The 26,614-nt window shown below is 51.4% G+C and overlaps 1 protein-coding gene across 1 annotated transcript in view; it reads left to right on the plus strand.

Moving 5' to 3' along the window:
• The window catches only part of SV2A (synaptic vesicle glycoprotein 2A), a 47,492-nt gene that overhangs the window by 12,597 nt on the left and 8,281 nt on the right, over nt 1-26,614 (plus strand). Inside the window, exons 3-9 of the mRNA XM_084823833.1 lie at nt 1,128-2,053; nt 15,984-16,164; nt 16,747-16,898; nt 17,392-17,525; nt 18,754-18,843; nt 20,871-20,981; nt 21,179-21,267. Of these exons, the coding sequence (XP_084679959.1) occupies nt 1,468-2,053; nt 15,984-16,164; nt 16,747-16,898; nt 17,392-17,525; nt 18,754-18,843; nt 20,871-20,981; nt 21,179-21,267 (1,343 nt within the window). The 5' untranslated portion in view covers nt 1,128-1,467. The remainder of the gene's footprint in view (nt 1-1,127; nt 2,054-15,983; nt 16,165-16,746; nt 16,899-17,391; nt 17,526-18,753; nt 18,844-20,870; nt 20,982-21,178; nt 21,268-26,614) is intronic.

Below are 26,614 nucleotides of genomic sequence, written 5' to 3' on the forward strand. Positions count from 1 at the left end.
ATCTCATTTCCTAAGCAGGATGGCTGAGATCTGCAGAAGCTTGAGGCAAATTCTTTTTTCTCTTTTTTGGAAGCATGGAGCATTCCAAAAAAGACACTCTTAGCAATGCCAGCTGTTCCTACACAAAGCAGAACTCAATATAAGATTTCTGTGTGTGTGCGTGTGCGCGCCCACGGCAACACTGACCCAAACTATGGAGAACAGAATTACTGCCCTTCGGCTGGCTCTACTTTTGGTCTGTATTTTTTAAAAGCACAAATTTCGTAGAACAAAGGATGGAGAGAATTTTACAAAAAATGTTGGCAAGAGAATAACCAAAAGACCTCTGCCTCTCCCAGAAGGTGCTCACAAAGCAGATCTGAGAGGCTGTGGGGAGGACGTTTGCTGTCTCCTCCCAGCAGCAAATGCAATAGACGCAGCGGCAGTGTTGACTCCTGGGCGTTTGTGACCTGTGCCACTGTGATGGCAACTGTTGTGTGGCCTGCTTCTGCCTTCCTGTTCAAAAGGCCACCAATTATAGCATGCGGACAGTGGGGGAGGCTTGGCTGTCTGGCTGAATCAAGAGAGGAGAGGATGTTTCTGAACGTGGGGTGACTTTTGCGGGATGGGGCTCACGCTTCTATTGCTGCGATCAGATGTCATCATGATGCCATAAAAAACTAGGCTGCCACTTAAACCAGGATGGTGTTCTTGGCTTCATGGAATATTTGAGTACAGTAAAAATAAAAGAGGAGTGGACAATACTAGACCAGTGGATTGATAAATGCCCCAATGCTAGCTTTCTCGTGGCAGGGTGAAAGCAGACACAGTTGCAAGTTACACATCTGGTGAAACCAGTTGCTCAGCCCCTTCGCTGCAAGTGCAACTTAGGCTCAGATTTGCTAAAACTACTTTCATAGAATCATAGAAATAGTAGGGTTGGAAGGGGCCTACAAGGCCATCGAGTCCAACCCCCTGCTCAATGCAGGAATCCAAGTCAGAGCATCAGAGCATTTCCTTTCCACCTTGCGAATTTGGTCATCTGGATTAGCATTTAACATCCAGGTTTCCCTCTGTATGAATTGCCAAACACTCTTGTTCTGTGTTTATGTCTGAAATGCTCTGGCTTTGCTTTATCGTCCTTGCAGGACCGTCTTGGTTCAGCCACAAGGAGCTGCTTCCTGCATTGTCTCTCTCTGACGGTACTCCAGCTTTTTAGACATAAGTTCGGACTTGAGCGGATGGGTTGCTGCTCAGCATCCTCACAGAGCATCCTCGCCAGAGCGGCCCGCCTTGGTCCTCCTCGCTTGCCCACTGGAAGGTCACAGCCGAGCCAGGTTGCTTGAGGGGTCGACAGGTCTCCCAGGGAAGGAACTGTCCGCCCTTCAGGGTGCTGAACGGAGAAGACTCCCCAAGTTAATTGTGTGAGTACATTTCTCTCTCCCTCGAGTCTTGAGATTGGAAGGTTTTGCCAGCCAGGCCAGAGCCATGGATGAAGGTTTCAGGGACCGGACGGCCTTCATCCGTGGAGCGAAAGACATTGCGAAGGAAGTGAAGAAGCACGCGACCAAGAAGGTGGGCAAAGGGGTAGACCGGGTGCAAGATGAGTACACGAAGCGTTCCTACACCCGCTTCGAGGAAGATGACGATGACAACTACCAGCCCCAAGATGGCTACTACCATGGGGAGCCCTCGGTCGATGATGAAGGGGCTTCTAGTGACGCCACAGAAGGCCACGATGAAGACGACGAAATCTACGAGGGAGAGTACCAGGGCATTCCCCGGAACGACTCCCTCAAAGGTGGGGACCACTTGACAGCCAACCAGGAGGTGGTGAGCGAGTTCAGGGACTTTGATGACCTGGAAGGGGAGAAGAAGAAGGAGAGGGAAGAGTTAGCCCAACAGTATGAGCTGATTCTCCAAGAGTGTGGACACGGGCGGTTCCAGTGGACGCTGTACTTTGTGCTCGGACTGGCCCTCATGGCTGACGGGGTGGAGATCTTCGTGGTGGGCTTTGTCCTCCCCAGTGCTGAGAAGGATATGTGCTTGTCGGACTCCAATAAAGGCATGCTGGGTAAGTCCCTGACAAGATGATGGAGTGGCGGTGGTTTGACGTTGGATTAACCTGCTTCAAGAGGCAGGCACCCTGGGGTCGGGGTTCATTGGTGGTGGGGTAATAGGTGCACTAAGTTAATTTCTGTGGTTTCCAGTTCCCTCTTGGGAGTTCTAACACTTCACAGAGGGTTTGTGGGAAAGAGGTGAGCAGGGCATGGGCTGTATGAGACATCTTGCTTTTGTGGGTGAGGTTAATTCGATGGAAAGTTTTTTTGTTTTTTTTTAAGAGATCCCTGTCAAGAGAGCTTTGCTTCACATGTCATGAACCGGGTTTCAACCCCGTTTAAATTGTGTGATTCCCAACGAAGGAATCATGCTTGGGAAATGTAGTTTGGTGAAGGCTGTCAGAATTCCTAGCAAAAAATTTGCAGCATTATGGCGAAAGTCATGCTAGGGAAAGCCAATGCCAATGCAGGTGCATATGCAGTTGAACTAGATTATCTGGAGTACAAGGTAAGCTTTCAGGCTGCACAGAACTCTTTGACAGCCTTAATAAGATGTTTACAGGTTCAGCCAGATTGGTACCTGGCTGACTCTTACCATAAATATTTGAACTCTCCTCTCTCTCTCTCTCTCTCTCTCTCTCTCTCTGTGTGTGTGTGTGTGAGAGAGAGAGAGAGAGAGAGAGAGAGAGAGGGACGGACGGACATGATTCAGGATGAGGCTAGTTCCTTTATAAAGGAGAGGTGCCGCACTCACAAGCAATAGATCATAAGCCTGTCCCTGGGCTGTACTTCTTCAGACTGTAGGTTGGGATTCACACAACTGAATGATCCTCCATGCCAGACATCAAGAAATAAATCCCTGCATACAGAAAACTACTACATCAGGGACTCTTCTCCCTGATACGCTAGCTTTCTATATTCAGGGATTCCATCATGTTTATGTTGGGTTATATTCTTACTGATACAATTACTATGTGCAGGATCTATATCAATATCTTCCATCCTGTCATCCCTTGCCTGCAGTCTGGACTGGTACCAGACAGACACAAGCTGTCTCTCTCTACTGGTGTTTGAGAGAACAAAGCTCCTGATTCTGGATCTGTGGAGGCTAAGCATGTCTACTCCAGAGCCGTTACACAGCTTTACACGGAACAAGGTGGTAGGATCCTGGATGGACTGTACCATGTCCGTGTGCTGGAGTGTTAGGAGATTATTGATTTTGAATGCTTCCCCACATTTGAATGCTTCCCTGTGGCCCCCCCCCCCCAATCCTGTAGTAAGCTGGGACATCAGGGAGAAAGCTCTCTTCCTGATGTGCTAGCTTATTACATGCAGGGGTTTGGGTGGTTTTGTTTTTTCATGGAGAGTGCTCAAAAATATGACCATGCTCCTGTCCATCCACAGTCTAAAGTGGGCCGCTCCTGGATTTGGCCTTCTCCTTCTGCAAAACTGGCTTTAAGCAGTAGGATGTTAAAGAGTGCAGAGTTAAAACTAGGGTCTCCGCTAGCGCAAGGGGTGGTGATGCCCGCTGCGTTTGCTTTAAACGGGGGTGAGACAGATCCATGGAGGAGAAGGCTGTCAGCGGCTACTAATCAGGATGGCTGTCTGCTAATTCTAGGATCAGAGCCAGTGTGGCCTTCAACCCCAGTTGCTGGGCAACGTGAGCAGGAGGGTGCCATTGCGCTCCTGTCCTACTTGTGGGCTTCCCGTTATTGGACCTGGTTGGCCGCTCTGTGAGCAGAATGCTCGACTAGGAATGAGGCCTGTGGTCCGAGCCAGCATGGCTCTTCTTGCAAAGTCGTTGCCTTCACCCCACCCTGAGAAGTCAGCTGGCTACACGCAGAGGAGTGTGCGTGTATTTGGCATGGGGAGCGTTCCAGGAAAAGGGCGACTCTCACCCTGCACTTCCAGTCTAAAACGGGTCAGTCTCGAATGCAGCTGCCAAACTGCGTTTAAGCAGTAGGATGTTACTGCATGCTCAGAGGCGCTCTGTCTCTTTCTCTCTCTCCGTTTTATCATTACGTCACATCCTCTGGAGGTTCCAGAGCTGAACCAAAGTCCCAGCTGCGATTCAAGGGGGTGAATTGTGTCCGGCCAGGTTTTGTGCTCCTATTGTGAGTGTGATTCCTGCTAGAGAAGCTCCGGGACCCAGGGGGGGTTGCGACTGGTGGTGACTCATCTTGCCTCCTCTCTCTGTCTCTCTGTCTCTCTCTCTCTCCCCCCTGCCCTGTAATTTAGGAATAATGTGTCGGAATAACAGTGGCCCTGGGCTTATCTCTCCGCTCCACGGAGGCACTGCTGAGGCCTGGCTGCTGTGGCGAAGAGCTTAGGCAGAATTAAATCCCCGTGAAAGTAACTGTGGCGGGTGGGGGTGGGAGAATGAGGGAGATGTGTGGGGGTGGAGTGCCTGTGCCGGGGAAAACACCGGCATTTTCAGCCGAATTCGGTGCCGGGTTTCCACACACACCGCAGTGCGGCAAAGCTGCTGTCCAGCCACACCTGCCCCCCCATTATCAGCCCCCCCAATATATATTACTTTACACAGCACCCCAACTCGAAGGATCCCCTTTGGCCTAGAGGCAGTGTGTGTTTGGGGGAGACACAGCTGCTGCAGACACAGGTTGGCAGCAGAGAGAAAAAGATTGTCCCTGCAGTTGAGTGTACGAAGCCAAAAATGCCATCAGTGAGGCTGTTCTGAGTGCCCGGGAGCCATCCTGGCTCATAGGAACAGCGCATAGAGCCTCTGACCATGTGCAGAGTGCTGATTTTATTTTTGTTTATCTATTTACAATATTTGCATACCGTTCCACATCCAAAGACTTTGGAGCGGTGAATAGCAGATAGGATAAAAGAATAAAACCCATGTTAAAATAATTACTATTTTAAAAAAGAAACAAGAGTTCTTTTATCCACGGTCAGTCACCCAAGGAAGGCTTCTTGAAATAACACTGTTTTCAGGAGGTGCCGAAAGCAACACAATGTTGGAGCCTGCCTGACCTCCAGAGGCAGGGAGTTCCATAGGAACAGGGCCACCACACTGAAGGCTCTTCTCCTGGTGGACTCCATTCAGGCCATAGATCCATGCGGAAACGCCAGGAGCGAGCCCTCCAACGACCTCAGTGACCAGGCAGGTTGCTTACCTCCCACTCTTGTGGAGAATTGGAGCCAGCCTACCTTGCAGACATCTGGGTTTTAAGGAGCAGGTTTTTCAGGTCAAAGAACTTTGAAACACGGGAAGCTGCCTTATGCCAAATCAGACGGTTAGTCCACCTCTCTCAGTCTTGCCTACACTGACTGGCAGCAGCTCTCCGGAGTTTCCCAGACCTATCTGGGACCTTCTGCACACCAAACATCCGCTCCTGAGCTAGCTGGCCCTTCCCCTAGCAATAAAGTGAGATTCCAGTCCTCATCGTTCTGAAGAAAGGGTTGAATTACATAGAAACATAGGAGGCTGTCTTCTACCAAGTCAGACCCTTGGTCCATTTAGGTCAGACGAAACTGGAGAACATCTAAAATAACCCAATGGAACGAAGAGGCAAAGTCTCAGGATGTTTACATATTTCTTGAAGTAGCCCAATGCGTTTTGAGCATGTGTCATGTATATGGGCCTTCTTCAGGGGTCAATATTTCTAAAAATTGCCCGCAGAGATCTCTGAAAAAGATATGTCTCCAAGATGAATCCTGCAGCATGATTCTTGTCACAGCATTCATCTTGGAGATGTATCTTTTTCAGAGATCTCTGCGGGCAATTTTTAGAAATATGGAACTCCTCAAGAAGGCCCACATGCATGATACAGGGCTGGAACATGTTGGGCTACTTCAAAGAAGAAAAACGTGTCGTAAATTAACACATTTTTTTACCAGCAGTGGGGTTTGCTGTGAAATAGGGTTCTGTTGGTGCTTTAAACTGTGGATTCAAAGGAGTTGTTTAATGCTGGGGCCCAGACGTCACCTCTGCCTTGAACCCAGTCTTTTGGGCAGGTTACTTGCCTTTCGCCATGCCTCCCTTGGCTGCCATTGCGTGGTGGTGCCTAGGACAGTTTCTTCTCAAATTGCCAAATGTCCCTGTGGGCCCAAAAGGTTGCCTCTCTTGGTAATGACTCGCTGGAGTTTCAGACAGGGATTTTCCCCAGCCCTGCCTGGAGAGGCAAAGCAGATGCTGTGCCAAGGAACTATGGTCATGTCCCCATCTTCTTGGCAGACTGAGCCCCAGCACCTCTTAAAGCCTGGGGTTGAACAAACTCCCCTCTCTCTATATATACACACACACACACACACACACACACACTGTGCTTCAAGCAATCGCTAACTTGGTCTGATAGGAACCAGGGATCTCTTGGGGTTTTGCAAGCGTTCCGTGGCCACCTCCTCCAGGATTCCTTCATTCTTGCTATTCTCCTTCTGAACTCAGAATGTCCTCGCTTGGAGATGACCTCTGGATTCCAGCTGGAGAGCAGATGCTGGAGATATCTGGCTTGGAAACTTGGAGTGTTTCCTACAGCCTCTTCTCCAGTTAGGAGATGGTTTGTGCTCCTGACTGCAGTGAGTATAAAGCAGCCTTCCCCAACCTGGTGACCTTCAGATGTGTTAGACTACAACTCCCATCATCCCCAATCAGCAAGGCCTATATAGGCTAGGTAGGCCTGGAAAAACACCTGCCCTGAAACCCCGGAGAGCTGTTGCTGCCAGTCAGTGTCGACAATACTGGGCTAGATGGACCAAGTGGTGTCTAACTCAATATAAGGCAGCTTCGTGCATTCCCGTGTTGTCCTGAGAGCCACCTTGCAATCCAGCCACGTTCAGCCACGCAGCCTAGCCTTTGGGGAGGGGCTGTGTAGCTCAGTGGCAGAGCCCCTGCTTCGAGTGCAGAAGGTCCCGGGTTCAATCTCTGGCAGCGTCTCCAGGCAGGGCTAGGAAAGATTCCAGCCCGAAACCCCAGAGAGCTGCTGCTGCCAGGCAGTGTCAACGATACTGGGCTAGATGGACCCAGGGCCTGACTCAGCATAAGGCAGCTTCCTATGTTCCTATATTCCTAATTTCCCATTTTTCTTTTCCAAATCAGCATTTCAGGGCCACTGAATATGTTCAGATCTCAGTGCGCTGGTGGCTTAAAAACATAATAGTTTTTTGTATTTCTGCAAACATCAGTATTCCTCCAAGCCTGCTGTTGTTTCTCAGTGGCCCCGTTTTGGATACAGCTCTGTTGGCACTCACCACCATAGTTCGCTATTAGTGAGGAATGATCATGTGCCTGGAAGAAAAGTTCCAGATGTTGTGGAAGGGATTGCGAGAGTTCTGGGCCTGGAAATGGGAGCAAGAGATGGGAGATGAAATTCATGTGTATCTCTGATGGCCTCTATGTTTACTGCTTCGGCCTGTGATTCTGGGCCTCCTCTGTGGAGCTCTTCTGTCCGGTATCCAAAGGGTCCTACCTAGTGCTCTGCTGCTTGTTGCAGAACAATGCTTTTCCTTGTCTTCTTGGCCCCTTGGCTGGTCTGCAAGTCCCCTTCCTGTCTGTCCCACGCTTCCCCAACCCGGCACCCTCCAGATGTTTCATCTCCATTTATTGGCCAGTCCTCTGGCTGCCACTGCCAAGTCTGTTTTGGCCGAGTGAGCGAACAGCAAATGAATGACCTGGGCAGTTCTCCATCTAGGCAAAGGCCATGATTTACTTAAACGTTGCTGTCTGAGTGGGGATGTAGAATCGTAGAAGAGTAGAAGAGTAGGGTTGGAAGGGGCTTACAAGGCCATCGAGTCCAACCCCCTGCCCAATGCAGGAATCCAAGTCAGAGCATCCCTGACAGATGGCTGTCCAGCCTCGTCTTGATGCCTCCAGTGTGGGAGAGCCCACCACCTCCCTAGGTCATGGGTTCCACTGTCGTCTTGCTCTAACAGCCAGGACGTTTCTCCTGAATCTGCCTTCCTGTCACTTGAGCCCATGATTCCATGTCCTGCACCCTGGGATGATCGAGAAGAGATCCTGGCCCCCCTCTCTGGGACAGCCTTTCAAGGACTTGAAGAGCGCTATCCTGTCTCCCCTCAGTCTCCTCTTCTCGAGGCTAAACATGCCCAGTTCTTTCCATCTCTCCTCACAGGGGTCTGTTTCCAGTCCCCTGATCATCTTCGTTGCCCTCCTCTGAACCCTCTCCAAATATGTGATAGGACTCTTCAGACTCCCGAAAGCTCGTCGTACCAAAGATGGCTGTCTGCTGACCTGCAGAACAGGGCTCAGTCCACTGGGCTTCAGTTACAGGACGGTAGATTTGGGCTGGACGTTAGGAGAAATTACTGAACAGTGAGGGTGGTTTGGCCATGAAACCAGTTACCTAGAGGGGTGGTTATGGGGTCTCCCTCACTTGGAGGTCTTCCAAGCAGAGGCTGTGGATTCCCTGAATTGAATAGGAGAGGGGACTAGATGGCCTTCAAAGACCCTCCATCTCTCGGATTCTGTGGTTTCCTCCTCACCCAGGAGCGCTTCTAAGCTTCCTGCCAACAGCCAAGGAACACCATCTGCTCTTTCCTGTGTACGTTCCCCAGATCACGGCTCCGTGTGTTTCTCCCCTGCCCCCCAAAGCTCGCTTTCCGCTGCCTCATATGTTTTGCTGCTGGCTTGCCCTGAACGGACCTCTTCTCCAGTCCGATTCTGCTTCGCAGAGCTGATGCAGGAGCTGCCTCACATCTTCTCGCTTGGGAAATGCTGAGCTGCCAGTGTCTGCAGGTTGATCCGCAGGGCCCTTTTGCTCTGGATCCTCATCGTTCCCATCGGGCTTTTTAGTTTAGGGAGGGAGGGAAGATGACTTAAGTGGGAGAGGGGACACGACGGAGGTCTATAAAAAGGATGCAGAGTACGGAGAGTGAATGGTTTCTCTTGTTCCACTCATAACAATCAACTTGGGTCCACTGGATGAAATCTTTTTAGGCAGTAGATTGAGGACAGACATAATGAAGCATTTCTTCACCCAATTTCTGATTGACTTATGGAATTCCCTCCCACAAGATGTGATGACAGCTGCTGGCTGAGAGGGTTTTAACAATCTAAAAATTATAATAATTTATGTATTTGTTTGAAGGCTTTTTACCCCTCTTTTCAGCCGGAAAAGGCTCCCAGATGGTTTACAAAGAACAGTAGTAAGACAGTTCTTAGTTGCTAGGAAAAAGAAACCAAATGCACAGTTACAAGATGGGGGATACATGGCTCAACAACACGACAAGCAAGACGAATCTTGGAACTGTTGTCGATCACAAGCTGAAGATGAGCCAACAATGTGATGTGGCTGCAAAAAAGGCAAATGCTATTTTGGGCAGCATTAATAGAAGCATAGCTTCCAAATCCCAGGAGGTACTAGTTACCCTCGACTCAGCACTGGTTAGGCCTCATCTGGAGTACTGTGTCCAGTTCTGAGCACCACACTTTAAGAAGGATGCAGACAAGCTGGAGAGGGTTCAGAGGAGGGCAACGAGGATGATCGGGGGACTGGAAATAAAGCCCTGCAAGGAGAGACTGAAAGAAATGGGCGTGTTTAGCCTCGAGAAGAGAAGACTGAGGGGAGATAGGATAGCATTCTTCAAGTACTTGAAAGGTTACCACAGAGAGGAGGGCCAGGATCTCTTCTCGATCATCCCAGAGTGCAGGACACGGAATAATGGGCTCAAGTTGCAGGAAGCCGGATTCCGGCTGGACATCAGGAAATCTTCCTGGCTGTTGGAGCAATACGACAATGGAACCCATTCCCTAGGGAGGTGGTGGGCTCTCCCAGACTGGAGGCGTTCAAGACGAGGCTGGCCAGCCACCTGTCGGGGATTCTCTGACTTGGATTCCTGCGTTGAGCAGGGGGTTGGACTCGATGGCCTTGTAGGCCCCTTCCAACCCTACTATTCTGTGATTCTATGATTCCCAAGTTGTTGTAGCAACCAGCTGGAAAGGGAAACAGCTGAAGGAAGGGAGGACCCAAACATGGGTAGAGTCTCAGCTGAGCCAGCAGTGGAGGCCCCTCTGCTGACTCTCTCTCTGCTGCAGCAGGATTGGAGAAATACATAGAAGTGAAGGGTCTATCAGCCGCTGTTAGCTACGATGGTTAAATAGAGCCTCCACCTTTAGGGGCAGCACAAGGCCACATACCGGGCACTGAGGACAAACAGAGGAGGGCTGTCACCATCACACTTATTCCCAGGAGCACCTGGCTGTCCACTGCTGGAAACAGGATGCTGGGTCTAGATGGATCCAGTAAATGGTCCCAGCCTGGTCTGATCCAACCACAGGCCTCTTCTTAGGTTTGCATTTACCATTTATCGTGAACGTTTAAGTGCGTCACATAATTGATTTCATTTTTTCTTTAAAACAGCCCCTCTAAGGTAGTTTTGGTATTATCATTCCAATGCCACAGACAAGATGGTGTGTTGGTGAGAGGGCAGGAGGCTGAAGGAACTAAGGTGAGATCTGAACCTTGGACTTCCTGGCTTGCCCTTCTGTTCATCCTTCCTTCCTCCTCTGCCTCCGTATTCCTCTATGTTTCTTCCTTCCTTCTGGGATTCCTAGAGAGCTATAGTTGAATCAGACAAATTTATGAGCAGGCACACGCTTGGTGAAGGTTTTCCTGGAGGGAATTCTCCAGCCAGCTGATTGGGGGCAGTGACAAAACACACGTCCCCCCCGTCTCCCCTCCCATCTCCCCCCCCATCTCCCCTCCCAATCCCTTCCCAGCGATCTCTAAGCAAACTGCCATTTCTAATCAGCATGGTTTGGGGCGGGAGGGAGAGAGAAGCAAGCAGTGACTCATCCACGTGATGAGGGAAAAGGGAGGGGGAATGTTCCAAAGAGGTTCTGTCGTACTTGGGGGGCAAGGGGGAGGGCGCAAGAACTCGATGACTGCAATGCTCTAGGGAGTGGGACTCTCCCCCCACCCCCGATCACAATTGGACCCTGGCTCATTCCCAAAGCTCAGCTGCTCTGGCAGAAAAGTGGCACCAAGGCCACGTGCTCTGGAAACAGCAGTATCGAGAGCTTGCGTCAGGATGGCCCCCAGTTTGAATCTTCTGGGCCATGAACCCCTTCAGTCCCCGGGGGCAAACCAGCCCCTGTTGGATCAGCTGCGGCCCCTGCCCTCTTGCGAATCTGTAGGATGGGGTTAATAATGGTTAGGGTCATACTGGCCCTACTTTACAGGGGTTTTGTAAGGATTTCCGAAATGATGCATGTGGAATGCAGGGGATAAGCGGCATAAAATCCTAGGCGTTCTTCGGGGGTATTTAGGGCTGCAACGGTGGCACATCCCAAGACCGCAGTTTGTGGAATCTATCTCGATAAGGCATCAGCCAATTTTTAAAAGAGCGGGGAAGAAAGGAGCCAGGGATATGCCTGCAGTATACACCCTCTGGCTGGGTGCCCTCACCTCATCCCAAATGTGCACGGGTGATCATGGTTACCTGGAAATGCGCTCTGTAGATGTTCAGAAGCCACTTGCTTTTCACCTCTCTTCATTATTGCCTCACAGGACTGCCTTCTAAGCCCCCTGTGGCCAGCAGAACTTCGTCTTCCAGGGTGGGGCAGGGGAGTGCACTACGTGGGGGCTAAACATGCCTTGTTCCTTCAGCTTCGCCTGATGGGACTCCATCTCCCCACTGCCCATTCCAATTTGTCAGCATCTTCTGCAAGTGCGGCACCCAGACTTGACCACAGCACTCCAGCAGAGGCCAGTTGCGTCTTGTCCTGCCCTTGGCAGAAAGAGGGCGTAGCAGCGCCCGGCCTTCCCCCCGAGATGCTTCTCCCCTTCTGAGATCCACCGAACATCCCGCACTCTCTCAGCAAGGAAATGAGGGACCCCCTGGAGCTGTGAGATTGGCTGGATATTTGTAGTGAGCGATCCCCCGCCCCCCCGGCACGAACGGAGAAGGCAGTGGTTTGGGAAGTCTTTGCAAGGCATTTAGACATGGGGAAGGGAATGCTTATCGGAACCAGCGCTCTGCCTATGAGGTGGCTTTGCTGAGGTCATGGTTTCCCCATATCCTCCCCCCTCTCTCCCCCCCATTTTTCACCCTGCCAAGATCTGCCTGCCCCCCCAAACCCGCTGTCTTAATTCCTCTCCCAAGCAGCCTGTCACCTGCTATCGCTCAGGCGCACTGGTCCTGTGACTGCAGTTCAAATCTATATGGAAGGCAGGATAAAAATAGCCCTCTTCCTGCTCTGTGCAGCATCCGCTCTGCCTTCCAGCTCCACTCCCATCTTCTGCTGTCCCGCCCCCTCCCCCAGCCCAAATCCTCTCCATCCAGACACCAGCCCCTTGCGAGGTCTCTTGCCTTTTGCTGCTCGGCTGTGGCTTCTGCCCATTTGCCATGTTATTGAGTGCAGATTCGGTGCTGAAAGACCTGGAACTGCTCCTTAGTCATCATGGCAAGGATTGTGGGGCAGTTTTCCATGCACTGCATCAGTTTCCTTTACTGAGAGCCAACTCAGTGGCATCTCCAGGTCAGATTGCTGCCACGCGCTCTATGTGGGGCTGCCCTTGGAGACCGTCTGGAAGTATCGGTCAGTCCAGAAGGCTCCTGTGGCCAGGCGGTTGTCTGGGGCCGGCAGGATAGATCTTATTCATAGTCATGTCTTGTTTTGTGAACCATCCAGAGGGCTTCAGCTATTGGGCAGTATAGAAATGTAATAAATGAATTTACATATATGGGTTTTGGCCAGGGAGTGGGGTCCCTCAATGATTGCTTCCTTCAAGGATTGCTTCCTTCAGCTTCTGAGATCCCACTGCAGATGGTGGAAAAAGAGATTCGAATCTTTGGGTGGCCAAGTGGCCTACTTTACAAAGGACAGAGCTCTGTTTTCAAGAACTGGAAGAAGACAGCCCTCTACTTGCAAGCCTGTCTGGTTTCAAGGCAAAGAGCCCTAAGGAGGGAGAGCAGAACCGCGGCCTTGAAGTGGGCCATCCAGAGTTAACACCTGGACAGCAGCTCACCTGGTCAGTTTTCTCTGCTATGGTGAGAGCCACTGTATTCCTATTTAAATTACAATTATTATTTCTAAACTTGCACCTACGCACATAAATTTGAACGTACCCGTGTTATGCAGATCAGTGCCCTCTTTTCACCTCTTTTTGGGTGAGGCATTTCCTCTGTTTCAGTGATGCATCAGGGATCACCCTAGATTCAATTGCTGCACCCTCTGAGCGGTGTGATTAGGGCCTTCTGATTCTCCGCTTTTCAGAGTGTTTTGCCTTATTGGGCTTTTTTTTTTTTTTTTAACTAGAGCCTTTTAAAATGCTTTTGGCTTTACTGCTTCCGTTTTGCCATCTGCTGTTTTTATTGTATTTTAGTTGACAATGTTGTTATATTGGTTTTTGTTTTAAAATGGAAGGCAGCCTCTCTCAAACAGGTGCCCGCCAGAGGGGTTGGACTACAACTCCCATACTCCCCAGCTGGCATGGCCATTGTAGCCCCAAAAGCCTGGGCAGTACTGGCTAGGACTGATGGCAATTGTGCTTAGTGGCTAGGATGCTGAACTGCAGACCAGAAGGTCAGCAGGACAGCAGTTCAAGACCCGAGTGCCACGTGACGGAGTGAGCTCCCGTCTTCAGTCCCAGCTCCTGCCAACCTAGCAGTTCGAAAGCAAGAAATTGCAAGTAGATAAATCGGTACCGCTTCGGCGGTAAAGGTAACAGCGTTCCATGCACCTCGGTGTTGAGTCATGCCAGCCACATGGCCACGGAAGCGTCTTCGGACAGTGCTGGCTCTTCGGCTTAGAAATGGAGATGAGCTCCCCTCCTAGAGTCGGACACGACTGGCTGGGGACACCTTTACCTTTTACATCCCAGAAGGCACCAAGCTGAGGAAGGCTGTTGTAAAGCCACCTTAAATGCGCATTTCTATCGAGACGCCAGTGATGCGTTTTGGAATAAGTGACATGTTCATCCTTCAGTGGTGGCAGGATCCACTGAGATGACTTTCTGTGTGCGAAGGGCCTATCACAGGTCATATGCCACAGGTAGGTCATCCGTAGCTCTCAACGTCCCTCAAACCCAGTTCTTTGAAACAAAGAACAATTCAGTTCACACGTTCACCAGAGAGTCATCCAGTGTTACGGAGCCCTGAGAGGGCCAGTTCACATACGTTGATTCTTTCACCCTTGTTGCCTTGCGGCTGAGCCGTGTGAACGGGTTCCATCAGAAAGTGTGTTACGAGGCCATGCCAAAGCCACATCTGTGACGATGGTGCATTCGCACACACAAAACCCTCGCTTTGCTATCATGCCGCTGAAGACGCGACGCATGGCTCGCCGCCCCCTCACGGGGAGCGAAACTGAGCGATGCTGTCGCCGCCTGCGATTCTGTCTCCTTGCCTGGGAAAAACGTGGACGCTGCTGCATTGGGCCTGGTGGCAGTTGGAAAGCCCGCCACGTTAGCAAGTGCGGAGGTTTCCTGAGCGACTTGGGGCAGGGAAGGGCTGGGTATCCCATGCTGCAGTGCCGTCTGGAGTGGCACTGGTGCAAAGGAGGAAGTGCTGGTAATCGCTTTTGGACCCGTGCATCAGAGTGCTTGTTGTTCTGGTGAGGCTGGAGGGTCCAGCATGGCCTGAGGGGGTGAGTCCATCTCGGGGAGGGGGGCAGGGAGCAAAACTGCTGCCACCACATCTGTCAGGCTGTATAATTGGCCCAGTGCTTAGTGGCTTAATCCTGGGCTTAGGTGGCAGGCAAGTGAGCAGCTAAACCCCCGTAAGACGAGCGACTTTGGGCACTGCAGGACGCCCAGCGTCAGCGTTGCTGGAGGGATTAGCTGCCTGCCGCCTACACAAGGGCAACAAAGAGTGATGTCTCCCCCCCATGTGCCTGGAGGAAGCACAGTGCCGCAGCGAGGCTGGGGTGCGCCGCCGTGAAAACCGCCAAGGCGCCGTGGTCTTCCGGCTTTGGCTGATGCACCTCCCGCATGCTGAGTCATGCCCCCCACTCGAGACAAGCACGCTTGGCCTGGCCCCCGCATCACCCTCCGCAAATGGAGAAGCTGCGAGGGTTTTGTGCGCTCGCTTCCAGCGTGCCCTGCCCTAGGATAACACACTCTGCGCCCCTTGAGAGCCCCCGAACCCTAGTGCGCCACAAAAGAACGATAATCCGACAACGAAAGGCTCAGGCGTGCACACCAAGAGGAGTCTGCCTGGATGTGCAGGGTCGGTGCCTGGCTGCGACAGGGGATGGCATGTCGGCGAATAAACTGAAGCTCAGTCCAGACAAGACCGAGGCGCTGTTGATGGCGGTCCTTCCGACCGCATGGAGGGTGCGCGGCCTGTTCCGGAGCGGTTGCACTCTCCCCTGGAGCCCTCTTCGTCACTTGAGGCCCGGCTGGCCTCAGCGGCGCGGAGTGCCTTCAACCAGCCTCAGGTACGGCCCCGTCTTTGCAAGAATCCTTCACTGTATTGCCTTAAAGGACCCCCCAGGGACGGCTGGGGTCTCAGTACTGTACGTAGCGGGGCAGCGGAGTCCGGCTCGCAGAGATGCAGCGGCAGCACTCTCTCACAAGCAGGGACGTCCTCTGCCGCCCCTGCAGACCTCCCTGCACCCGCTGAGCTGCGCCGCAGTCCTCCCTGCGGCTGGGAGGGAATGAATTTTCCCAGCAGCACTATATTGTTCCGCAAAGTGTTTGGGGGCGGCTTGGTCGGGGATGGGCAATTCAGGCCCCTCCGCGTCCCCAAAGGCCTGCTCCTGGTTGAGACGCAAACGGCGAGGACTGGCTGGTTGACACGGATCAGCCCAGCGGCCTGCAGTTCTGGCCCCTCCTTGGGGTTGTGGCTATGGGGATGGTCATGAGGCGGGCCTGCACCCCAAAGCCTACCCCTGCACCCAGGTGGCCTATCTTACTGTGAAACATCTGTCCTGAGGTTACAGCTGTGGTTGCAAAGCCTCCCTGACTGTGGCTGATGGGAGGAGGCGTCTCGCGACCTGCTCTCCTTGTCTCGCTCCAGGTCTCATTGTCTACCTGGGAATGATGGTCGGAGCCTTTCTGTGGGGCGGCTTGGCAGACCGGCTCGGACGCAGGCAGTGCCTCCTGATGTCCCTCTCCGTCAACAGCGTCTTCGCCTTCTTCTCGTCCTTCGTGCAGGGTTACGGCACTTTCCTTTTCTGCCGGCTGCTCTCTGGCGTGGGGTAAGGACCTTGTAGGGCTCACAGCCTTGGCACTGCTGGGAGATGTCCCCCAAAAGTACTGCCAGCACATTGCCAGTCTTATTTTCTCTGCCACCATGAGGGCTAGGAACTTAGCTTTGAGGTTTGTTTTTAAAATGGGGGAAAATGGATACTCTCAAGAAGCTGGGAGCCAGGCTCTGCTGGGAGCCAGACTCCACATTTAATGCCGACGAATGTGGACAGGTGTGTCTCTGAGAGGCCAAGCAAGAGCAACCTGCGGGTAGGATGTACAAGTGACTTGTGGCCAAGGCACATCTATCCCCCTCCTCTGTTTTATATGTTAGGATTTTAAAAATGTATAGCAAATGGCCTGTGGCTATGTCGCTGGCCTCGTTCTCTCTCTCTAATATGCGTGCAGAGAGATGGCTATTTGTTTTGTTTTTTTTAACATGGGGACGCAGTCAAAAAGGAGACCCCCCACTGTCTGCAGTCTGAAGTGGTACAGGCCCACCAGGAGTTCAGGATGTGTCATTTTGCTGAATGGCCATTTCAGGGCCTTTGTTTTAGTTCTGAGATTTCTCTCTGTGTCTCTTCTGCTTTCAGCATTGGTGGTTCGATCCCCATCGTTTTCTCCTACTACTCAGAGTTCCTGGCCCAGGAGAAGCGGGGAGAGCACCTCAGCTGGCTGTGTATGTTCTGGATGATTGGGGGCATCTATGCATCCTCCATGGCTTGGGCGATCATCCCCCATTACGGTAAGGGTTGCTGTGGGAGACGTGCCTGGCTGTCCCGGCTCCTCCTCTCTGGTTCCCCCTCTGGGCTCGCCCAAATTCTAGGCTGAGAGAGAAGCCGTTTTTTGCCACCTGTAGAAAGTATATATATGAGGCAAATTTTCATGCATTTACATATTCCATTCCACTAATCCATTGGGGGGGGGCAAGGAGCTACACAGAGTATGGAAACCTCAGCCTCTCAAAACCACTGGAAACTTACTTTGTCCTCTCCTCCCAGGTTGAGACAGCTCACGTTATCTGGGCAGTCTTAGGAACTAGAAACTTGGAGGGGAGAACGGGGTCTGGATTTGGCGTGTCCCATGATTCCATTGGAGAATATACATAAGCCTGTAATTCTTGCATGTGAAATGAAAGGGCCGGTGGGGGGGGGCATCTTTTTCTTTTTCCAACTCCTCCCCTTCTGCTCTTCCTTTTCCCTCCTCCCCCCATTCCGTGGCCTGTCCTGCTGCCACAGGGTGGAGCTTCCAAATGGGCTCCGCCTACCAGTTCCACAGCTGGCGCGTCTTCGTCCTGGTTTGTGCCTTCCCCTCCGTCTTTGCCATCGGCGCCCTCACCACCATGCCGGAGAGCCCTCGCTTCTTCCTGGAGGTAAATTGAACCAAGTGGCATGGCAGGGGTGGGATGCAGAAGGTGCTGCGAGGAAGGGCGGGGGGGAGTGGAGGGAAGGACACATTAGGACCCTGCCCCAACCTGCCCCCCTCGGACCTTTTGGACTACAACACCCAGTATTCTGGACCATTGGCCATGCTGGCTGGGGCTGATGGGAGCTGAAGTCCAAAACATCTGGAGGGCACCAGGTTGGGGGAGGCTGCATTTTGGACCTAATTATGAGTTGCATATAAGAATGACTTTGCTGGATATGATGAAGGGTCCATCTAACTCACCATCCTCTTTCCATTGCTGGACCACCACGGTTCTCTGCCTTCAGTGCGCAGCAGCGTCTGACTGCATGTTTTGACAACCCCCTTTCAGTTTACTCAGGGTGATGTTATAGAACCATAGAATCACAGAAGAGTAGGGTTGGGAGGGGCCTACAAGGCCATCGAGTCCAACCCCCTGCTCAGTGCAGGAATCCAAGTCAGAGCATCCCTGACAGATGGCTGTCCAGCCTTGCCTTGAACGCCTCCAGTGTGGGAGAGCCCACCGCCTCCCCAGGTAATTGGTTCCATTGTCGTATTGCTCTAACAGTCAGGAAGTTTTTCCTGATGTTCAGCCGGAATCCGGCTTCCTGTAACTTGAGCCCATTATTCTGTGTCCTGCACTCTGGGATGATCGAGAAGAGATCCTGGCCTTCCTCTCTGGGACAACCTTTCAAGGACTTTCAACCTTTCAAGTACCTTTCAATGTTGAAGCCTTAGAAATGCCCCCTGCCCTACCAAAAAATCCTCTGCAACTTGTGGGGTTGCACTGTGCAGAGACTCATGTGAAAAGTACTGCTCAGTGGCGAAATGTTTGAAAAGCTGCTGCTCCGCATGCTAAGTGGCAGCCGTGCCATGAAAAGTGGCCCATGCTTCAGACCTTAGGCCACAACGATGATGTTCATCTGCAAGGTGCCACAAACCCTGTTGTTTTTGCTTCTCCCTACTAACATTTGCTGCCAGTGAGTCCCAAAGCCTTGTGGGTGTATGTGTTTGCAAAAAGGCAAATGGTTCTAGCCCCTTTGCAAAGCTGAAACGTTTGGCTACCCCATAGCCTGATTGTCAGGAGGACAATTGTTGGCTTCTGTGCCAACAGGTTGAGCATGGTGGTTTGTTTGACGAGACCAATGCAGAGAGGTGAAACTTTGCTGAAAAGCTTCCTGCTTTTGCCTTTATAGAATGGGAAGCATGATGAGGCCTGGATGGTGCTGAAGCAAGTTCATGACACCAACATGAGAGCCAAAGGCCACCCCGAACGGGTCTTCTCGGTAAGCGCCCCTTCTCCCCGTAGGAACTCGAACTCACTGCATGCCCTTTCAATGAGATGTCACATGGGAACCCCTTCCACCATCCTTGTAACACTCCAAGGCTCACTGCCGGTGCATCTTCCTGCTGTCTCCTTTGCAGAGGGTTTCATGTCATTTCATTTATTATATTTCTGTACTGCCCCACAGCTGAAGCTCTCTGGGTGGTTCACAAAAATTCATCTTATCCCTTGCTTTTAAATTGGTGCAGGAGACGTTATTGCAGAAGAGATGCATGCAAAGATGGTGCTTGTCGTTTTGGTTAAAGATCTGTTGGCAGGCAGGGGAGACGGTGTGATGTGGTGGTCTGATGAGAACCTGGTTCAAATCCCCACAGAGCCATGAAATTCACTGTTGGTGCCTTTAGACCAAGCATGATCTCTTAGCTTGACCTACCTCACAGCGTTGTTGTGAAGGTAAAATGGTGTGTGTGTGTGTGTGTGTGTGTGTGAGAGAGAAAGAGAGAGAGAGAGGGAGCACGTACTCTTTATGTTGCTTGTGCTCCTTGGATGAAAGGTGAGATATAGATATATAAATGCGACAACTCAACAGAGAAATAATTGTCCTCTGATGGAAAATCAGCAATTCCTTAATAAAGGCGGAATGAAGGAGCCAAGCAAAATGAACCTTGCCTAGAGTAGTTTGTGGACACGGCAGACTGGGCACAGGATAGAGTTCATGTGTCTGCATTTATCAACATGCTCACTCATGCGCCCTCTGAAGGATAGCCATGGACTGAAGAACAGCCATTCACACCAATGCAGTTTTAAAAAAGCCTTCTCCAAAATCTTTCTCCCTCCTCCAAGGCAAAATGTGGGCAGTAACTTACCAAGGCCTGCCTCCCCAAAATCGGGTCTGTCCCTCATAAGCAGGGTAATGGGGCATATGGTGCAGGCAGCGCATGCTGAATTTTGGATGAAAGAAGTTGGGCCGTAAACAGTAACAAGGTTCTGGCCGAAGGAGGGGAAAAGCAGGAAGAGTTCTGCTCGAGCTCCAGGGATGACTCTCAACCCAGCCATGGGCCAGAACGGGTCGTGCGATTCTGCGTGACTCCAAGGGGCAAAAATGGTCCAGGTCTCGCTCAGTGGTGTTATGAGGGTGTCTCTTTCCCAGTGAGAGGCTGTCCTTGTCCCCAGCCTCAACATGTCAGGTGCCGGGCTCTGAAGAGAGAACGTATCGGGTGGAACGCCACATCATCCAGCTTCTTGTGTCTAGCGGGGGAGGTCTGTGGCATCCGAGGGAGCCAGAGAGTCAGGGTGGGAGAGAAGCACGCCCTTGGGATTTTTAGCCCTGATGCCAACAGGGTAAAATGGAGGCATTCGAATAGGAGCAGGTGCACCATGCTGTAAAGCCAGGGCACAGAATCTCAGGCTAACCTGGCCCTCTTGGGGTCCCGATCCAGCCTTCTGAGTTTACCCAGGTGGCTGTGCTCCGTTCCCCCAACCACTGAGCATTTGGTCGTTTCCCGGCTTTTGCCCACCCCATTCTGAAAGATTGAACTGTCTGTCCAAAACGTACTGGCAATAAGTTACAGGCGACAAGAGTTTTAAGCTAGAATAGGCTGGTATTTTTGTTTTTATGGCCCCACCCACCACTGGAATGCGGCCCCCGAGAGTTTCTCAGAGATGGAATTTAGCCCTTGGGCGGAAAGAGGTTCTGCACCCCTGATGTAAAGGCCAGGAAGATAAATGTGTCATTCAGTGTGTGGCGTAGTGGTGAGAGTGTTGGACTGGGAGCCAGGAGATCCGGGTTCTAGTCCCCACTCAGCCATGGGAGCTCACTGGGTGACTGTGGGCCAGTCACAGACTCTCAGCCCAACCTACCTCACAGGGTTGTTGTTGTGAGGATAAAATGGAGGGGAGGATTATGTATGCCGCCTTCAGTTACTTGGAGGGAAAAAGGCAGGATATAAATGCAATAAACAAACAAACAAACAAATACAAAAAATAATTCCCTAGGTCATGTTTCCTTTCCAACATTTTACGTTGCAGGTGACCCATATCAAGACTATCAAACAGGAGGACGAACTGGTAGAGATCCAGTCTGATACAGGGACCTGGTACCGGCGCTGGATGGTCCGCTTCCTGAACCTTATGCAGCAGGTAGGCAGTGAGAGCTGGAGGACTTGAGGTGGAAATACGTGATCTGTGGGCCCTGCCACAAACTGGTTTTCACGTCCCTCTCAGAAGCTGCACTGTTTGCCCACATTCCATTGCTGACACTTTTGCCCTGATCAAACCCTCCTTCTGTCATTCCCCAGGAGGGTCGAAATAGCTCTTGGTTTTCTTGCCTTTTACAGGTCTGGGCGAATTTTCACCAGTGCTTTGCTCCCGAGTATCGCCGGGTGACTCTGATGATGATGGCTGTGTGGTTCACCATGTCCTTCAGGTGGGGCTGCAGTGGCAGAAGGGGTGGTCAGGGATCTGACCCTTTCTCTATTGCTTCCTTTTCCCTGCATGGGTTATTCTGTAACTTCTTGTGGCAGGTTAGGGGCAATTATCCCCTGGCTATGTATTTTTAAACATATCTTTGCCACCATGAGATCTAGAAACTTGCTGCTTCCAAATACAAATACTGAGAGTGCCAACAATCCAAGTGTTCCTTTGATTCTTTTTATTTATTTATATTATTTGTTCCCCCACATTCAAGGCAACTTATAGGCACAATTGAAATTGTTTAAAACGATAAAACAATGCATTAAAATACAACAAAACCAGAACAATTACAGAATTATTATTAATAATATTTTTTAAAAAAAACAGTACCCAACCCAACAGGCCCAAAGGCCTGCTGGTGGAAGAACAGCAGAGAGAGAGCGATCCTAAGCTCCCTTGGGTCACCACCTAACACACTTCTGAGGGTAGTGGTCTCAAAAGAGGGGTCTCTCCAGAAGAACTTAAGAACCGTGTGATCTTACTGATACTTCCCCTCCATTCTCAGCAGAACCCCCTCCCCAATTACTCAATATTCCCCCTCCCCATTATTAAAAACATCCTAATTTTCCGTACTGCCATCCCTGTGTGAGCTCATGTGCAGGTGAGTTTCCAGCTGCCGCTACAATATTGAAATATTTAATTCATATAACAAGGTCCGTGGTGCAGTGAGAATCAAAGACCACCGATTTGTGCGGCGGCGTAAGGGGCAATTTTAATCTTTTACAAAGTTTTATTTAAAAAAAAAGCTCACCACCTAGCTCATCTGCCAGTATAACTCAGGGGCTGGGGGAAAAAAAAACCCTTCCTGACATCAGAAGCTATAGTTGGGAGCCGCATTTCTACGACTGATCTGCCGGCAGCTCTGTTAATTGGAGCTGTCCGGAGAAAATAATTGCAAGTAGCTCATTGCTTGGGCATGGCTGGAGGCGGCTGGTTCCACTCGCAGGTGTGCAAACGGTTCTCTGGCTAATTAGGCTGTTTGAAGCCCAATCAACCGGCTCCCTCGTTAACAGAGCCTGGTTCTCTCTCAGCCAAGGCAGCCTGGGCTCATTCAGAAGGAATGACAAAGTGTGCCTCTGACCAGGTGCAGAGTGGTTTTTCTTCACCACTTTGAAGGCATGTTTATACAGTCGGCATAATCAAGTGGTCAGGCTTTTGCTGGACTGTACCATTTCAGCCTCCGGGTGCAGGATTAATTAATTAATTAATTAATAGAATCATAGAATAGTAGGGTTGGAAGGGGCCTACAAGACTATCGAGTCCAACCACCTGCTCAATGCAGGAATCCAAGTCACAGCATCCCTGACAGATGGCTGTCCAGCCTCGTCTTGAAGGCCTCCAGTCTGGGAGAGCCCACCACCTCCCTAGGTCATGGGTTCCATTGTCGTATTGCTCTAACAGTCAGGAAGTTTCTCCTGATGTTCAGCCAGAATCCGGCTTCCTGTCACTTGAGCCCATGATTCCTTGTCCTGCACTCTGGGATGATCGAGAAGAGATCCTGGCCTTCCTCCCTGGGACAACCTTTCAAGTACTTGAAGAGCGCTGTCCTATCTCCCCTCAGTCTTCTCTTCTCAAGGCTAAACAGGCCCAGTTCTTTCAGTCTCTCTTCATAGGGCTTTGTTTCCAGTCCCCTGATCATCTTCGTCGCCCTCCTCTGAACCCTCTCCAGCTTGTCTGCATCCTTCTTAAAGTGCGGTGCCCAGAACTGGACACAGTACTCCAGATGAGGCCTACCCAGTGCAGAGTAGAGGGGAACTAGTACTTCCCAGGATTTGGAAGCTATGCTTCTATTAATATGTGCCTGGGAGGACTATTGGGCAACTCAGGGGGTCAGAGAGATGCCACCGTAACTGTGGTCACGGGCAGGGGGAGGTATGGCGTTGGGGGATTAACAGGCCAGCTGAGGAGAAGAGGGGCTACACACCTTACGGCTGTCCCCTCTTCTGGTTCTTCCCCCAACCTAATGGTTCCTGGCAGCCTTGCCAGTCTGCCCTCGGGCCTGGTGCTGCTGCTGCTGAATGCCAGGTCGGCTCAAAATAAAATCTCCCTCATCCATGATTTGATTGTGGATGCGGGGGCCGACCTGGTATGTATTACTGAGACCGGGGTGGGGGAACTGGGAGGGGTCACTCTCTCCCAGCTGTGCCCTCCTGGGTACTCGGTGCAGCACCAACACCGACTTGAGGGTCGGGGAGGGGGGTTGCCGTGGTCTATAGGAATTCAATCTCCCTCTCCAGGCTTCCTGCTCATTCGAATGCAGATCTTGAGTGTTTGTACCTTGTGTTGGGTACCCGGGACAGATTGGGGATTCTGTTGGTGTAACGCCCACCCCGCTGCCCATCAGACTCCCTGCCTGAGCTGATGGAGGTGGTCTCAGACTTGGTGTTGAGGACCCCAGGATGATGGTCCTGCGGGATCTCAACGTCCATGCCGAGGCCGCTGTATCCAGGGCGGCTCAGGACTTCATGGCCGCCATGACAACCATGGGGCTGTCCCAACATGTCATCGGCCCAACGCATACAAAAGGACACACGCTTGATCTGGTTTTCTCGACTGGGCAGGAGGATGGTGATCTGAAAGTGGAGGAATTAACATCTGTCCCTTTGTCATGGTCAGATCACTTCCTGCTGAGGTTTAGACTCCTGGCGGCCTTTCCCCTCTGCAAGGGTGGGGGACCTATTAAAATGGTCCGCCCCCGGAGATTAATGGATTCCGATGGATTCCAGAGGGCTCTGGGGGATTTTCCTGCTGGTATGGCTGGTGGTCCTGTCGAAGCCCAGGTCGCTCTGTGTAATGCAGAGATGACTCGGGCGGTTGACACGATCGCGCCCAAGCGCCCTCTCCCTCTGAGCAGAGCCCGGCCAGCTCCTTGGTACACACCTGAGCTGAGGGCAGTGAAGCAAGAGGGGAGACGGCTAGAACGCAGGTGGAGGAAAACTCGTGCTGAGTCTGACCGAACACAGGTGAGAGCCCACTATCGAGCCTACTCTGTGGCGGTGAGGGTGGCAAAGAGACAGTCCTTTTCCACCAGCATTGCATCTTCTCAGTGTCGTCCAGTGGAGCTTTTCCGAGTGGTTCGCAGCCTGTTACATTCTGGGCCAGGGAGAGAGACGGTGGAACCCTCGGTAGCACGCTGTGACGAGTTTGCACGGCACTTTGAGGGTAAAGTCGCTCAGATTCGTCATGAATTGGACACCACCATTAATGCAGTTCCATTGGTAGAGGCGTTCAGAGCACCATCTGGTCCAGTTTTATTGGATGAGTTCCAGTTACTGAGGCCTGAGGATGCGGACAAGGTGCTTGGCCAAGTCCGATCGACCACTTGTGTGCTTGACCCTTGCCCTTCATGGCTTATTAAATCAAATAAGGAGGGGTTGTCCGGCTGGGTCCAGGAGGTTGTAAATTCCTCCTTGAGAGAGGGAGTGGTGCCTGCCGCTTTAAAAGAGGCGGTAATTAGACCACTCCTGAAAAAGCCTAACCTGGACCCAGAGGATGTTAACAATTACAGGCCAGTGGCCAACATCCCCTTCCTGGGCAAGGTGCTTGAGCGGGTGGTTGTAGGATAGCTCCAGGCACTGTTGAATGAAACGGATTATCTCGATCCATTTCAATCGGGCTTCAGGCCTGGTTTTGGAACGGACACTGCCTTGGTCGCCCTGTGGGATGACCTCTGCCGGGAGAGGGACAGGGGGAGTGCGACCCTGTTGATTCTCCTGGACCTCTCAGCGGCTTTCGATACCATCGACCATGGTATCCTTCTGGATAGGTTGTCTGGGTTGGGAGTAGGAGGCACTGCACTACAGTGGTTCCGCTCCTACTTGGATGGCCGATTCCAGAAGGTGGTGCTGGGGGATTACTGCTCTGTGCCATGGCAATTGTGCCATGGGGTTCCACAGGGCTCTATTTTATCCCCCATGCTGTTTAACATCTACATGAAACCGCTGGGGGAGGTTATCCGGAGGTGTGGGCTGAGGTGCCATCAATATGCGGATGACACCCAGCTCTACCTCTCTTTCTCATCAAACCCAGGTGAGGCAGTGGCTGTTCTGAATCAGGGCCTGGGCACGGTAATGGACTGGATGAGGGCTAATAAACTGAAACTCAATCCAGACAAGACGGAGGTACTGTTAGTGGGTAGTTCGTCTGCCCGGCTAGGTGATATTCAACGTGTTCTGGAGGGGGTTGCACTCCCCCTAAAGGATCAGGTTCGTCATTTGGGGGTGCTCTTGGATCCAGAACTGTCACTTGAGGCACAGGTGAACTCAGTGGCACGGAGCACTTTTTATCAGCTGAGGCTGGTGTACCAACTATGCCCTTATCTGGACAGAGAGAGCCCAGCTACAGTTCTCCATGCTCTGATAACTTCTCGTCTGGATTACTGCAATGCGTTATACGTGGGGCTGCCTTTGAAAACGGTCCGGAAACTTCAGCTGGTCCAAAATAGGGCAGCAAGATTGTTAACAGGGACTGGCCTGCGAGCTCATATTACGCCAGTACTTTTCCAGCTGCACTGGCTGCCAGTCCATTTCCGGGCCCGATTCAAAGTGCTGGTGTTAACATTCAAAGCCCTTAACGGCTTGGGGCCAGGTTACCTGAAGGATCGCCTCCTCCCATATGTGCCTGCCCGGACCTTAAGATCATCCTCAGCGGCCCTTCTCCGTGAGCCCCTGCCAAAGGAAGTGAGGCGGGTGGCTACTAGGAGGAGGGCTTTTTCTGCTGCGGCACCCCGGCTCTGGAATGAGCTCCCTAGTGAGGTTCGCCTGGCGCCTACATTGTATTCCTTTCGGCACCAGGTGAAGACCTTTTTATTTTCCCAGGCATTTTAGCATTTTAGCTTTCTAAATTTTTATCTTTGCTGTTTTAAATCTGTATTTTAAACTCCTGCACTGCTGCTAGGTTTTATTGTGGTTGTATTGTTATATTGTGGTTTTAATGTTCTATATATTTTAAATTGTTTTATTGTGTGTTTGGTTTTAATTTTGTGAACTGCCCAGAGAGCTTCGCTATTGGGCAGTATAGAAATGAAATAAATAAGTAAATAAATAAATAAAATTAATGCAGCCCAAAAGAGCATTGGCCTTTTTTGCAGCCACATCACATTGTTGGCTCATCTTCTGCTTGTGATCGATGACAGTTCCAAGATCCTTCTCGCTTGTAGCGTTTTTGAGCCATGTATCCCCCATTCAGTCATGTATTACATTTCTTTACCGCTGAAGCTATTGTGATTGCAGATCTGAATGCTCCCCAATGAAAAAGTAATTCTCCTTTCTTTTTGAAATTTGAACCCTGCTCCCTGACAC

The sequence above is a fragment of the Heloderma suspectum genome, chromosome 17 (genome assembly GCF_057233095.1).
Source record: "Heloderma suspectum isolate Gila_16-S chromosome 17, 16-S_ref, whole genome shotgun sequence".
NCBI classification, from domain to species: domain Eukaryota; kingdom Metazoa; phylum Chordata; class Lepidosauria; order Squamata; family Helodermatidae; genus Heloderma; species Heloderma suspectum.